This window comes from Plecotus auritus (genome assembly GCF_963455305.1).
Source record: "Plecotus auritus genome assembly, chromosome: 11".
NCBI lineage: Eukaryota > Metazoa > Chordata > Mammalia > Chiroptera > Vespertilionidae > Plecotus > Plecotus auritus.
This window is the reverse complement of record NC_137777.1, coordinates 1,933,846-1,946,704: the sequence shown is the minus strand read 5'-3', so window position 1 is coordinate 1,946,704 and position 12,859 is coordinate 1,933,846. Positions and strand designations below refer to the sequence as shown.

Genomic DNA, 12,859 nt, shown 5'->3' with positions numbered 1-12,859 from the left:
CACCAGCAAGCTGAGATTGCCCCTCAGCCTCGGGCATTCCTTTTCAATAAAAGCACTTCACACACAACACAAATGATTTCCTGTCCGAACCCTGAGGCCCAGGTCTCCTGGGTGCCATTTCCTTCCCGAGCTGCACACCGAGTGGACGTGACAATAAAAGCTTTCACTAAACCTGCACCTAAAGGGGACATGGCTCGTACACCGAGGCATGACTTTCCATGTGTATAATTTTATAAACCACGAGAAACCTCCTGGGTGGCGAGTCACAGATCTGATTCGGGAAAAACTGCTCCCCACAGAACAGGGGGTGCTCAGGGACGCCGAGACTCCTGGATGGTGACCAGGTGGTTCTCTGCATTTTCCTTCCTAACCACACGGATAATGAAGGAGGAGGGGAAGGAGGAGGGTAGGGAAGGAGGGGAAGAAGGAAGGGAAGAAGGAGGGGAGAAAGGAGGGGAGGGAGGAGGGGAGGGAGGAGGGGAGGAGGAGGGGAGGAAGGAAGGAGGGAAGGAGGGGAGGAAGGAGGGAAGGAAGAAGGGGAGGAAGGAGGGGAAGGAGGAGGGGAGGAGGAGGGGAGGAAGGAAGGGAAGAAGGAGGGACAGGAGGAGGGGAGGAAGGAGGGGAAGGAGGAGGAAAGGAGGAGGGGAGGAATGAGGGGAAGAAGGAGGGGAAGGAGGAGGGGGACAAAGAAGGGGAGGAAGGAGGGGCGGGAGGAGGGAGGAAGGAGGGGAAGAAGGAGGGGAGGAAGGAGGGGAGGAAGGAGGGGAAGAAGGAGGGGAGGAAGGAGGGGAGGAAGGAGGGAAAGAAGGAGTGGAAGGAGGAGGGGGACAAAGAAGGGGAGGAAGGAGGGGCGGGAGGAGGGAGTAAGAAAGGGAGGAAGGAGGGGAAGGAAGGGGGAGGAAGGAGGTGACATGACGGGCACGCTGACAGACCCCCCTCTCATCCCCGCAGGACGGGTGCGCACCTCAGCCGGGCACGGGGCTGCCATCAGCACCCAGTGCACCCCTGCCAGCCCGAGCCCGCTGTTCTGCAGGCGGCCCAAGTTCAATGGCACAGTGGTGCCCCAAGCACAGGAGCACCCGGCACTCCCTGTGACTCTGACCCTGGCACAGCCCTGCTGGGCACTGTCCCGAGCACCAGAGCTCAGGTCTAAGGTCACCTCTCACGCCGCTCACTCCCAGCCCAGGATCCACCGCGTGCGAGACCATCGACGATATTTCTAGGAAGGACATGGAGAGGCCTCCTCTGGCGAGACTCTCGGCCTCTTCCTGCGCCCTCTCCCCCGCACAGCGCTCCTAGGGCCTTAGGACGCGTCCTTCATGAGCCCGAGGGGCCACTGCACCTGCGCTCAGAGCTCAAAAAGCCACCTACCCACGTGTGAACCCCAAGTCTGCGAAGGAACGGGCAATCCCATCCCTTCTGACTCCACAGTGCGACCACGCACTCCCACTGAGAAAGCACATGCTCTCGGACAGTGGGTGTCCGGGGGGGGGGGCGGGGGGGGGAGACGTGGTCGGGGATTTTCCTGTCTAGCTCATCTAGGCCTGTGGGCTTGGGCAGGCCACAGCGAACACACACCAAGTTGGCCCTGGCCTTAAAACCAGAAGTGAAATATCGAACATGCCCGAGAGAGAGGAAAGGAGACACGTGCTTTTCTCAGTGCAGACTGAGCTTCTGCCTCCTGAAGGCGGGCCGGGCCCAATCCCAAGTTCCCGTCTCCCCGCTGTGCCCAGCTGGTCAGGCCGAAAGCCACCCCGAGTCCGCTTCCCGCGCAGCCAGGTTGGTGCTCCAGGGACCTGAAGGCACAGGGACGAGCAGCAGGCGCTCAGACCCTGCGGGAGGGGGCATCGGCCTGGCCTCTCCTCTGCTGGGCCAGGCGGGTACAGCAGCCAAGGGCACCCACCGCTCCGGCAGGAACCCCATCAAAGCTGGGGGCTAAGGGCTGGGGAGCGGCTGGGAAGCCGGCGTGATCCACTCCACCCCGGGGTCCCACCCCGCCTGGCCAAACCCCCATCATAGGTCCTGTGTGTGGGGGCACGCGTAAGCACTCAGAGACACCCCTCCTTCACCAACTGCAGACAGGCTCCCCAGAGCCTCTTTCTGACAGGGCCCCGGCCTCGGCTGTCCTTGGCCTGCCTGGGGCAGCGGTAGCAAGAACCTGCCAAATCAGTTCACCAAGCCCCCCCACACCCTTGATATCTAATCACCCGGCATCCGATCCACTTCCTCATCCCGCCCTTGAGGCCCGAGTCCTTGGCCGCCTTCACAAGGACCCTGGTAGGACAGTGCGGCCCCAACCCCCTGGCCCTGAGGTCTCCGCTCAGTGATTTTCCATCGGCGCCTCCGTCCCGCGGCTGCTGGCTCTATGTCCCCACTTGTCCTTGTGTTCGGGGCTGAGCTCAGCCTCTCTCCCCTACAGCAGCCGTGCTAATAAAGTCCGCCTCGCCGTGCTAGCAGGTGTGAGCGGGTTTCCTCTTTCGCAGTACACATGCATTATGTGTGTGTATATATGCATCGTGTGTGTGTGCGTCTGCATTACGTCGGCGTGCACATGTGCATCATGCATGCATTTTGTATACGTGTGCATTTTGAACCCTGACTGATGCAGCAGTTTGCACAGCCTTGCTGTCACTGTCGAAGGGGTACTTCGTCCTCTTCCCTCAGCAAAGCCCTTGGGATGGAAGGCTGTTCTGAAGCTCTTTCCAAGCTCAATGACCGGTTTCTTTTTTCCTCCAAAGAAATGAAAAATGTCATCACCCCGCCACCAGGGAGCAAGCAAAAACGTGGCATATTCAAGAAATCAAAGTGGCCGAAACCGGTTTGGCTCAGTGGATAGAGCGTCGGCCTGCGGACTGAAAGGTCCCGGGTTCGATTCCGGTCAAGGGCATGTACCTTGGTTGCGGGCACATCCCCAGTGGGAGGTGTGCAGGAGGCAGCTGATCGATGTTTCTCTCTCATCGATGTTTCTAGCTCTCTCTCCCTCTCCCTTCCTCTCTGTAAAATATCAATAAAATATATTTAAAAAAAAAAAAATCCAAGTGGCCGCTGTGGGTCACATGGAGAGAGCCTCACCCGCTGTTAGGTTCACACGTGATGGCTGAAGCTAATCTCCGTAACACACAGGTGCTGCTTAGGGTTCCAGCAACACTTGCAAACGCCACGGTAAGCTAAGGGGCCCTGTCACAGATGCTCAGAAGGGGTTCCCTGACACCCTCAGCTTTATTCCAGAAACAAGCGCGCCCTTTCCGGAGGCACCCTCACTCCCACCTGCGGCCCACCCCCAGGTGGTCATGGCACCGCATGCGGTTTCCACCGAGTGTGGACATGTCCCTGGGACCGGAGCTGGAAGCTGGGCTCTACGCTCGGCATTGCCCTGGGTGACCAGGGAGACTTCAGGCGAGCCGCTGGCTTCGCAGCTCAGAGCAGCACAGACCTCGCCAGCACAGTGGCCAGGACGCCACCCGCCTCCCTAAGCCAGACGAACAGGCAGGAGGCAGGAAAGCACGCAGAAGACTGCGAAAGCGCTTCACATACAAGGGACACAATTAGTAAACAAACAGAGGAAACGATCTCCGGCTTCGCAGGTTACCCAGAAAACACAAATTAAAACAGCGAGGCAACGCCGCACACACTGGCTCAGCCGCCTGCTGCTGGCGGGACAACGAGAACCGTCCTTCCAGAGGGCAATCTGGCAATAGGTTGCAACAGCAATAAAAACGCTCGCAGTGGCTGACCGGCAAGCCCTCTCCTGATAAAATCTCTCCTGCTCGGAGAGCCGAGGACCTGAGGACGGTCACCATGGCGTTATCAGGAACAGCAAACACAAACCAAAGGCGCGTTTGATATTAATGCATCCGGCCCGACGTGTGCGCCCGCGTGGCTGCTGGGAGCTCCAGGGCGTAGGGCTTCTTTTGGAGGTGACGGGGAGATTTTAGAATGGACTCTGGTGCAAGGTGCGTGTCTACGCATGTCCTAAGAAACTGGCACAGCCCCACCAGCATGGCTCAGTGGAACCAGGAGGTCCCGGTTCGATTCCCTGTCAGCGCACATGCCCGGGTTGCAGGCTCCATCCCCAGGAGGGGGCGTGCAGGAGGCCGCCAATCAATGATTCTCTCTCCTCATTGATGCTTCTATCTCTCTCCCTCTCCCTTCCTCTCTGAAATCAATAAAAATATATTTTCTAAAGAAACGTGTACATTTTAAATGGGTGAACTGCGTAGTGTGGATTAAATCTCCATCAAGTTGTTTTTAAAGAGGAAAAGCACTCGTTATTCATGCACTCGGCAACATGTGAGAGCCAAGCATGCCGCTGGCGGGCGGGCTGGGACACCAGCATGTGGACACCTGCCTCCAGAGAGCTTGCAGCCGCCACGGGGCGTGTCGATTGAGTCAGTGATGGACATTTAGGGGTGAAAAGGGCTCCAACAGGCACGTTCCACACTCATGGGGGAACATTTCAGAGGAACCCCAGCTGGTCTAGGGCAACCAAGGAAGGCTCCTGGAGAAAAATGAAGGGAGGCATGTAGGAAGGTGGCACCAGCCGAGGACCGGCCCATGACCCAAGGAAAAGGGACAGTGCCAGGGATCGGGATGGCACTCTGAACTCTAAGGCCCAGTGAGGAGTGCACCTGGACCGGCTCCATGCAGACACTGCGCCTCCACCATCGCCAGGCCGTGGGGAGCTAGTCACCGGCTGCAGCCAGAATTCCATACCGGGACCCCAGCAGCCAGAGAGCGCTCACGCGTAGCTGCTTGAAGAAAATGAGTCCGGAAGCACTCACCTTGATCCGACAGGAAGTCCAGCATGGTCTGCAGCAGGAAGGACAGGTGCCTGACGGACAGGGCAGGGTTCCCCATCCTCCGGGAGGCGTAGACCAGCTCGTGAAGCAGGCGCATCTGCACAGCGGCCCAGCCTCGGTGCGTGCCTGCCACCAAAGCCACACAAAGTCACAGTCAGAGGCGAGCGCAGGGCGGGCACGGGACAGACACGTCTATGGAAGTGGGAACGTCGAGGGCCCGAAGACAATGCCCGCACCGTCACACGCCCAGGGCAGCCGAAGACGCTCCGTTTATTTGGCCCGAAATGAACTCTAAAGTGGCACTTTTTTTCATGCGTTACATAATTTATATTACACTTTCTTCTGCAAAGAGACCATTTTTTAAGTAAGCCACTTTGAAATAATTATAACCAGGCTGGGAAAAGATTACATTTCCGGTAGCATGTACTTGAGTGTTGGGCATACTTTCTGTTTCTTCAACAGAATACTGACATTTGGCGGGCTTTGTTACCAACAACCAAGGACATGACATTAAAAAGCACAGTGGTTCTCTGAAGTAGAACCAACGTACAGAAAAGCAGATAAATGAGAAACAAGGTTATCAGCACACTGTCGTGGCCACCCCTCCAAATGATTCAGTGTGCGTGACATGAAAGGTGGGGGACTGTTTGCACAGCTAGTGCAAAGGACCTCTTTTTTTTTTTTTTTTTTAATCCTTACCGAGGGTATTTTTTCCATTGGTTTTTTTTAGAGACTGGAAGGGAGGGGGAGAGACAGAGAGAAACATCTATATGAGAGAGACACACTGATTGGTTGCCTCCTGCACTTGCCCCCTCCCCTTCCAGAGCCAGGGATTGAGCCTGCAACTGAGGTACGTGCCCTGGACCAGAACTGAACCCAGGCCGAAACCGGTTTGGCTCAATGGATAGAGTGTCGGCCTGCGGACTGAAGGGTCCCGGGTTCGATTCCGGTCAAGGGCATGTACCTTGGTTGCAGGCACATCCCCAGTGGGGGGTGTGCAGGAGGCAGCTGATCGATGTTTCTCTCTCATCGATGTTTCTAGCTCTCTATCCCTCTCCCTTCCTCTCTGTAAAAAATCAATAAAATATATTTTAAAAAAAAAAAGAACTGAACCCGGGACCTGTCAGTCCCCGGGCCGACGCTCTGACCACTGAGCACTGGCCAGGGCGTGGAAAGGACCTCTCTGAGATCACAGAACTTCGGACTGATTCATTCATTCTCCGCCAGGCAACAACTGCTAGTCTTAGGTTTTCCCACCTTCAAATCCTTCGTGAAGGAGACAGTGGTCCCAGGAACCCAGCCCAACAGGTCACCCTGCCGTGTGGAGTGCCCAGGCCGGGGGGCTTGGAGAAGAGCTGGGAGAAAGGGCTTAAGGCTCCGATCAGAGGTTCCTCCCTCACTGTCCCAGAAGCCTCCTCGCCCTCTGTCCCGCCCACACAGCGGCCCAGTCCTGCTGTGTGTCCCATGGCACTGCACACAGTGCCACCCGTGGGAGTTATCTGGCAGGTGCAGTGAGGCACCTGTAAGCTCCCGTGTTTGTTTCTGTCTGTCCTTAACTTCCTGTGAACCAGGACTGTCTTACCCACCCAGAGACCTGTGAGGCCTGGCAGGAAGCTGGCACACAGCTGGCACTTAGCCAGCTTGGGGTCGGATGGGACGCCTGCTGAGAGACACGCCCATTTTACAGACACGCAGACTCGTGTGTGCAGAGGAAAAGGACATGATTTCTGGGGCCAGCTGTAAAATACTTCAACAAAGGACAAACGGGGGCGGAGGGGGGGGGGGGGAGGCATAAACAAAGCAGATGTGGCCCAAGGAGAGAAAGACAAGTCCCTGGATTGTTTCCACGTTGTCAGCAGAAGCTAGAACCCAACGCTGACGCAAAGCAAGTGCCTTTAAGTATATATTTTTATTGATCTCAGAGAGGAAGGGGGAGGGAGAGAGAGAGAGAGACATCAAGAGGACAGAGAATCATTGATCGGCTGCCTCCTGCACACCCCACACTGGGGATCAAGCCCACAACCCGGGCATGTGTCCTGACCAGAATCAAACTATGACCTCCTGGTTCACAGGTCAACGCTCAATCTCTGAGCCACGTCAACCGAGCAAAACAAGCCACTTTGAAAAGGACTGAGACACTGAAATGGATGTCGTGACTAACCTCGCCACAAATTCAAAGTGATCCAATTTAAATGATCCCAGCACTACCCTATGAGGAAGGCTTTCTCGCTTTAGAACTCGGCAAATACCACTTTGCTGATTTTCGTTTAAGTAGATAATGACCCACTTCCTACCACCGGCAATTATGAGTAAGACTGAGTATAAATTTCCTTAGCACTAAATAGTTGTGAGTTGTCATTTCTATGTGAGTCAAATTGCTTCTCCTATAAAAATTTAAGTCTTTTTATTTTTAAGACAGATTTGCACCAGAGGACCCAGCAATAAAATTCTCCGCACTCTTGTCTTTAAGCAGCTCACCAACGTGAGAGTTTATCACGTCATCTATGCCTTCCAGCACTCCCCTGCCGTGCCTGCCTCCTTCGTAGGAGTTCCCGGGGACACGGAATCCATTGCCCAGGAAAAGGCCAAGCAAAAGGAATGATCAAAACTCTCATACACAGCAACACAGAGAAGACCAAAGGACAACAAGCCACGAGCTGGCAAACGCACGCGGCACATCTGCGTTGCTCTGGGGACTTCCGGGAGCAGCGAGGGAAAGCGCTCATTTCAAGAAACAGGCAGAATACATCTCAGGTGCTGACAACCCAGTGCACCTGTCGTCACAGGCACGGGGCTTTGCAGATTCTCTGGCCTCCGGGGAGAGGGCTGAGGGGCCCCAGGCGTCGTGGAGACGGGCGGGCGTGGAGGGATTCCGATTCCTTCTTACGAACACATCCAGCTGATGCTTGCCCTTCCTCCTTTACTTCATCTCCCTCGCCTACCATCTTGTCTTCCCGAATCTCTTTCACAAAATGATGGCGAATGTCCCCTCCCGAGACGGAGGCTAAGTAAAGGGCCTCGTCGCCGGGAGGTGTGCTCACGTGCTTTACTTTTCCAAAGAAACACGTTTCGTGCGGTGATTGCAGGAGGGGCAGGGGGGAGGGGACAGGCGGATGCTGGCGCTGCTGGACGGAAACTAGACTTGGGGTGGTGAACACACCACAGTGACAGATGATGTGCTGTGGAATTATGCCCTGAAACCTGCTAACTTTGTTCATCAGTGTCACCCCAATAAATTCAACAAAAAGGGGGGAGAAACACGTTCCATTCACCTGATTCAAAAATCACATCAAGAAACAAACTCTACTCAGTAAATGTAAACGAACATATGGCACGGGAGCTGCTCATGAGGTGTCTCCCACATTACACGTGTGTGCGGGACACCTGCCACGTGCGGGGCACAGTGAGAGTCCAGGGTCTCGGCCTGCCAGGCCCACAGGCTGGGGAGAGGCAGAGAGGAAAACGCCCCAATTTATTTGTAATGTACCTCCAAGTTAGGGGAGGAGGACAGGGAAGAGTGGGAGCCAACGAAGGGGGGAGAGTCCACGGAGGCTGCTCTTCCGCTGAGGGCCGCCCCGAACTGGCGTGAGTGGGACCCGGGGTGCCAGGCAGTGAGCGGTGAGCGACAGGGAAGCGCGCTCCGGAGAAGGGGGCCGTCCGAACCCCAGGCAGCCAGCCCAGGAAGGGCAACCGTTACAGAGGCAGCTGTCCTCGGGCTCCCCACGCCATTCGGTTAAACACCACGTGGCCTCGGCGCCCTGGGAAACGGAGGACACCCCGTGACCCCCGCTGCGGCAGGCTGTCCTGAGGGTCAGGCCTGGGGGAGATGCTGGTGAAACGCCCAGCAGGGTGCCGAGCGGGAAAGAGGACGGGCTGGGAGCGCCGCCTGCACTCCTCGCCTGAGCCGCTCCAGCTCGCCTGTGACACAGCCTCACAGCCGTCACGGAGCCACACCGGCAGGTGCTCGGCAGGCGGCTCTCGGGAGGACACGGGACAGAAATCCGAGAACGGGGAGCAGGCGAGGGGCAGGGGAGAACACTGTCCTGGTGTCTGTCTGGGAGAGAACGGGGGTCTGGAAGAGAGCCAGGTCCACGTGGCCACGTGTCACCCTCGGCTCGCGGCGCCGCGTCCAGCACCAGGCCAGAACCGAGACGCGCCTGCCGCCCCCCGGGGCTGAGACACGGCGGGGACAGACCAGGGGCGGAATCGCTTCCCAGCTCCGTGAGCCCCGTCATGGACGACATCCGACCGAGACCCGTGTCAACGCCACAGGGAAGTGTCAGAAAACCCGCAAAGCCACGCACAGGCAGGGCCGACGTGAGCCCGATTCAGGAGGGACACACTCGGCCACAGAGCAGGACAGTGTTCGCCCTGGGCCTCCCGGTCCCCTGGGGCCCTGAGGACAGAAGTCAGGGCAGCTCCATCCCATGGTCCCTCCCGGGCACAGGAGCTGGCACACCAGCCTCGCAAGCCTGTCCTCATGCCCTCGCCAGTCCTCGATCTCTGACCCCCCCCCCATGTCCCCTCACTCCCTGACGGCCACCTGACAAACCCCTCTGCCCGCCCTGCGGCTCACTCGGTCCCCCTGCGCTCCACTAAGCCCAGAACCCTCCTTTTAAAGGATTTGGGGGAAAATCTTTTGAAGTAATTTTGGCCAAAAAAAAGAAAAAGAAATGTTAGCTATCACGTGCTCTCAGCCAGGGATATGGCGAACGAGTCCACACAGCGACCGGCCACCGCTGTCTCTGTAAATAGAGTTCCGTGGCTGACACCCGTCCGCGCCCCTGCAGCAGCTGGGGAGCTGGCCCCAGACCACGTGGCCACACGCCAAAACACTGCCCCTCTGGCCCTGGACCCAGTCTGCCGCTGCTCGCACGAGGCAGGGGAAGGGAATCAGCAACGTCCTGGTCCCGGCCGGTACCTTTGCTGAAGTCCTGCGGGTCCAGCGACAGGCTGTAGCCCGGCAGCGTCTCCAGGAGCAGCTTGTAGCAGGCCCTCCAGCCGGGCTCGGCGATGCTGGGCGCCACGCACTGCATGGCGGCCACGCGCTTGAAGAAGGCGGACTTGCGCCGGAAGCCGATGAGCTCGTAGAGCTCGGAGAGGACGCTGTAGCGCTGGATTTTCTCCTCCTCGGAGAGCTGGGGCGTGGGGAGGAAGGGAGAGGCTTTGAAAGACACGTAAACACCTTTTTTAAGCTTTTTCATAAACAGCAACACGATGAAACGTGGGGCGGGAGCAGGTGCCCGCGGGGCGACAGGACAGCAGTGGAGTTAGTGGGTGGAAGCCCTGACCCTCTGAGGCCACTGACCTGGAGCCAACCCGACCCTCTGCAGGAGAGGCCCATGCTCCCAGGACAAAGACATCTGCTGCACACACACATACACACACACACATACACACACACACACACACACATATACACATACACGCATGCACACACACATGCACATATATACACATACACACACGCACACGTGCACGCGCGCGCGCACACACACACACACACACACACACACACACACACACGGCGTCGGCTTCGAGCTCCTTCATTAGAAAAGGACCATGGGTTCATCAGCCACGGGGATGCGGGCAGGGACTCTCAGCAGATACAAAACCCAGCCCACACAGCAGGCAGAGCCAGGTGACCCGGCCGTGGGTGGTCAGCACAGCTGCCCCACCGAGCGGAGGCCTTCCGGCGCACAGTCTCCTAACCCCGGGCCTAACCAGACTCTCCCGACCGCCCTATGGGGTGACGACGTCTGTGTCTTAAGCACAAACTCTATGCCAGCAAACACAGCGTACTTGTTTAATCATTGCCACAATCCCATGAGCTGGCGAGGGAATACGAAGCTCAGAGAGGATTAATCGTCTGTGCAAGCCTCACAGCCAGGGAGTATCAGGCACAGCCTGAGTGGGTCACCCCACAGGCCACACGCCCACACGCCCACTCCGGGCCACACTGCGCAAGGAGGCACTTCTCCCGCGACCGCCTTGCCTACCGATCCGTCCCCCAGAGAGTTCTGTGAGGACAGAGGCACAGTGTGGATCCCTGCCAACTGCTGCTCTCCTCCTGGCCCAGCCCCGTCCTCTCCCCCTCCCTCACCCCCACCCCGCCGCCCTCACCACACCACTGCCACGCCCTCGCGCGGGCCCCATTAGCTCTCAGTGACCTCAGTGGCCTTCCTACCAGCTTCTTCTACCTCCCTCCCTCCAGACACTTGCAGCTGCCAGGTAAGATTCCCACGTCACCGTTCAGGGCCCGTCACCCCCTCCCAGACACACCCATGAACATGGAGCACAAGTGCCTTCCCTGGCAGGCCAGGCCCCCGAGCCCACCCAGCCCGCCCTGTACCTCCAGGGCCCACTGCCTCCTGTGGACATTCCCCACGTGCCAAGCAGTGTGCTGGGCCCTTCATACGCATTATTCCATTATTTAGAACGTGTAACAATGCCAGGAAGAAGCGAATGCTGTCATTCCCAATAGGCAGATTCGCAACAAGGAACACACTCAGTCGGCCAGGAGCAAAAACCTTGTGCAATTTCAGAAAAACTGCAGCCCCTCCATTTCGTGACTGTAAAACCCCAGCAGGACTCATTAGTCTGCTGTCTGCTCCTCTGGCAAGCACACGTCGCGATGAGCCAACTCAAGCCGAGTGTGGTGTGGGGACAGCGTTCACCGCACATCAGCACCCGCGTCCACGCTGGCCTCAGAAAGCCTGGTGTCGTCCCTCCGGCGTGTCTCTGCTGCCCTCTAGTGTTCAACGTGAAGATCACGCAAACAGAGCAAGAGAGCTGTTCCAAACAGCAGCCCACTCCCACGTGTTAAGTAAACAGCGCCGCGTTTCAGGGGGGCCCCACGAAAATCCAAGTCAGCTGAATGTCTAAATCCTCCTGGGCTAGCACTTTTGGGGTCTGGCATTAGCAACCCGTAACAAAATGTCCTCGTGATGCTGTCTCATTAAAAACACCCAGGTTCGATGGAGGCAGCACTGTGGAAGCTGCTGTGTGAAGGGACTGGCAAGCTCCACGTGGAGAAATTAACAACCCAGGCAGGGCGACAACGGGAACTGCGTCACACGTGACAAACGTCAGGTGAAAGGTCGCAAAGCTGGTCGGAGGCGAAATTGCTTCTCCGAGCAAAAGTTAAAAACGCGGAAGGAGAGCGAGTTCTGGACTTGGAAAGTGAAATACCATAACGTAAAGCAGCAGCATGCCTGGCTGGCGTGGGTCAGTGGTTGGGCACTGACCTATGAACCAGGTCAAGGTTCCATTCCCGATCAAGGCACATGCCTGGGTTGCAAACTCGGTCCCTAGTAGGGGGCATGCAGGAAGCAGCCGATCAATGATTCTCTCTCATCGCTGATGTTTCTATCTCTCTCTCCCTCTCCCTTCCTTTCTGAAATCAATAAAAATATTTTTAAAAAAAGAAGAAGATGCACAATAACCACACTCAGGATGGCCAGTTCTGACCCCCAAGTTTTCCCCACACCACCCTGAATCCCAGTGGAGTGTGGACAGATAGTGGTGACTAGGGTCCAGGAGACCTGCACTCACTTCGGCCTCGGGGGACGGGGAGGATATGGGGGGGAAGGGGGGCCAAGACACCCACCTGTCGGAGGTTAATGTACACGGCATTCTGGAGAAATTCAGAAGCCTCCATGCTCCGCTTCTGAATGGCCAGGACACGCACAGCTTTGACGCACGCTTCCAGCTCAATCACTCCCGCATTCTTGTACTGCAGGGAGAGAGGGCCTCCGTCAGGAAAGAGGAAGGAAGATGGTCTGTCCCCCCACGGCGACTCGAGGACCTGCAGCAGCAGCACCAAGCGTATATCCTCCCGAGGGGGCGGAATCTGTGTTTCCCAATGTCTACCCCCGAGGGGGACAGAGGAGGGGACCTGGATGCCCATGCAAATGTGTTTGCATCCGTTCGACGGATCCAGCCACAGCGCTGGATGTGTCACCAAACCTCAAAATGTTCAGCGGCCGCCCTGCTGCCCAACTCCTTTCCACCTCTCATCTCTAAAGCACTTTCAGACCCTCTCACACCTGCTGCTTCAA

General features: G+C 57.3%; 1 protein-coding gene across 1 annotated transcript in view; it reads right to left on the bottom strand.

The window, feature by feature from the left end:
* TRAPPC9 (trafficking protein particle complex subunit 9) overlaps window positions 1-12,859 on the bottom strand; it is a 171,600-nt gene that overhangs the window by 131,237 nt on the left and 27,504 nt on the right. Inside the window, 3 exon segments of the mRNA XM_080646835.1 lie at window positions 4,782-4,925; window positions 9,721-9,937; window positions 12,409-12,534. Coding sequence (XP_080502961.1) covers window positions 4,782-4,925; window positions 9,721-9,937; window positions 12,409-12,534 — 487 coding nt within the window.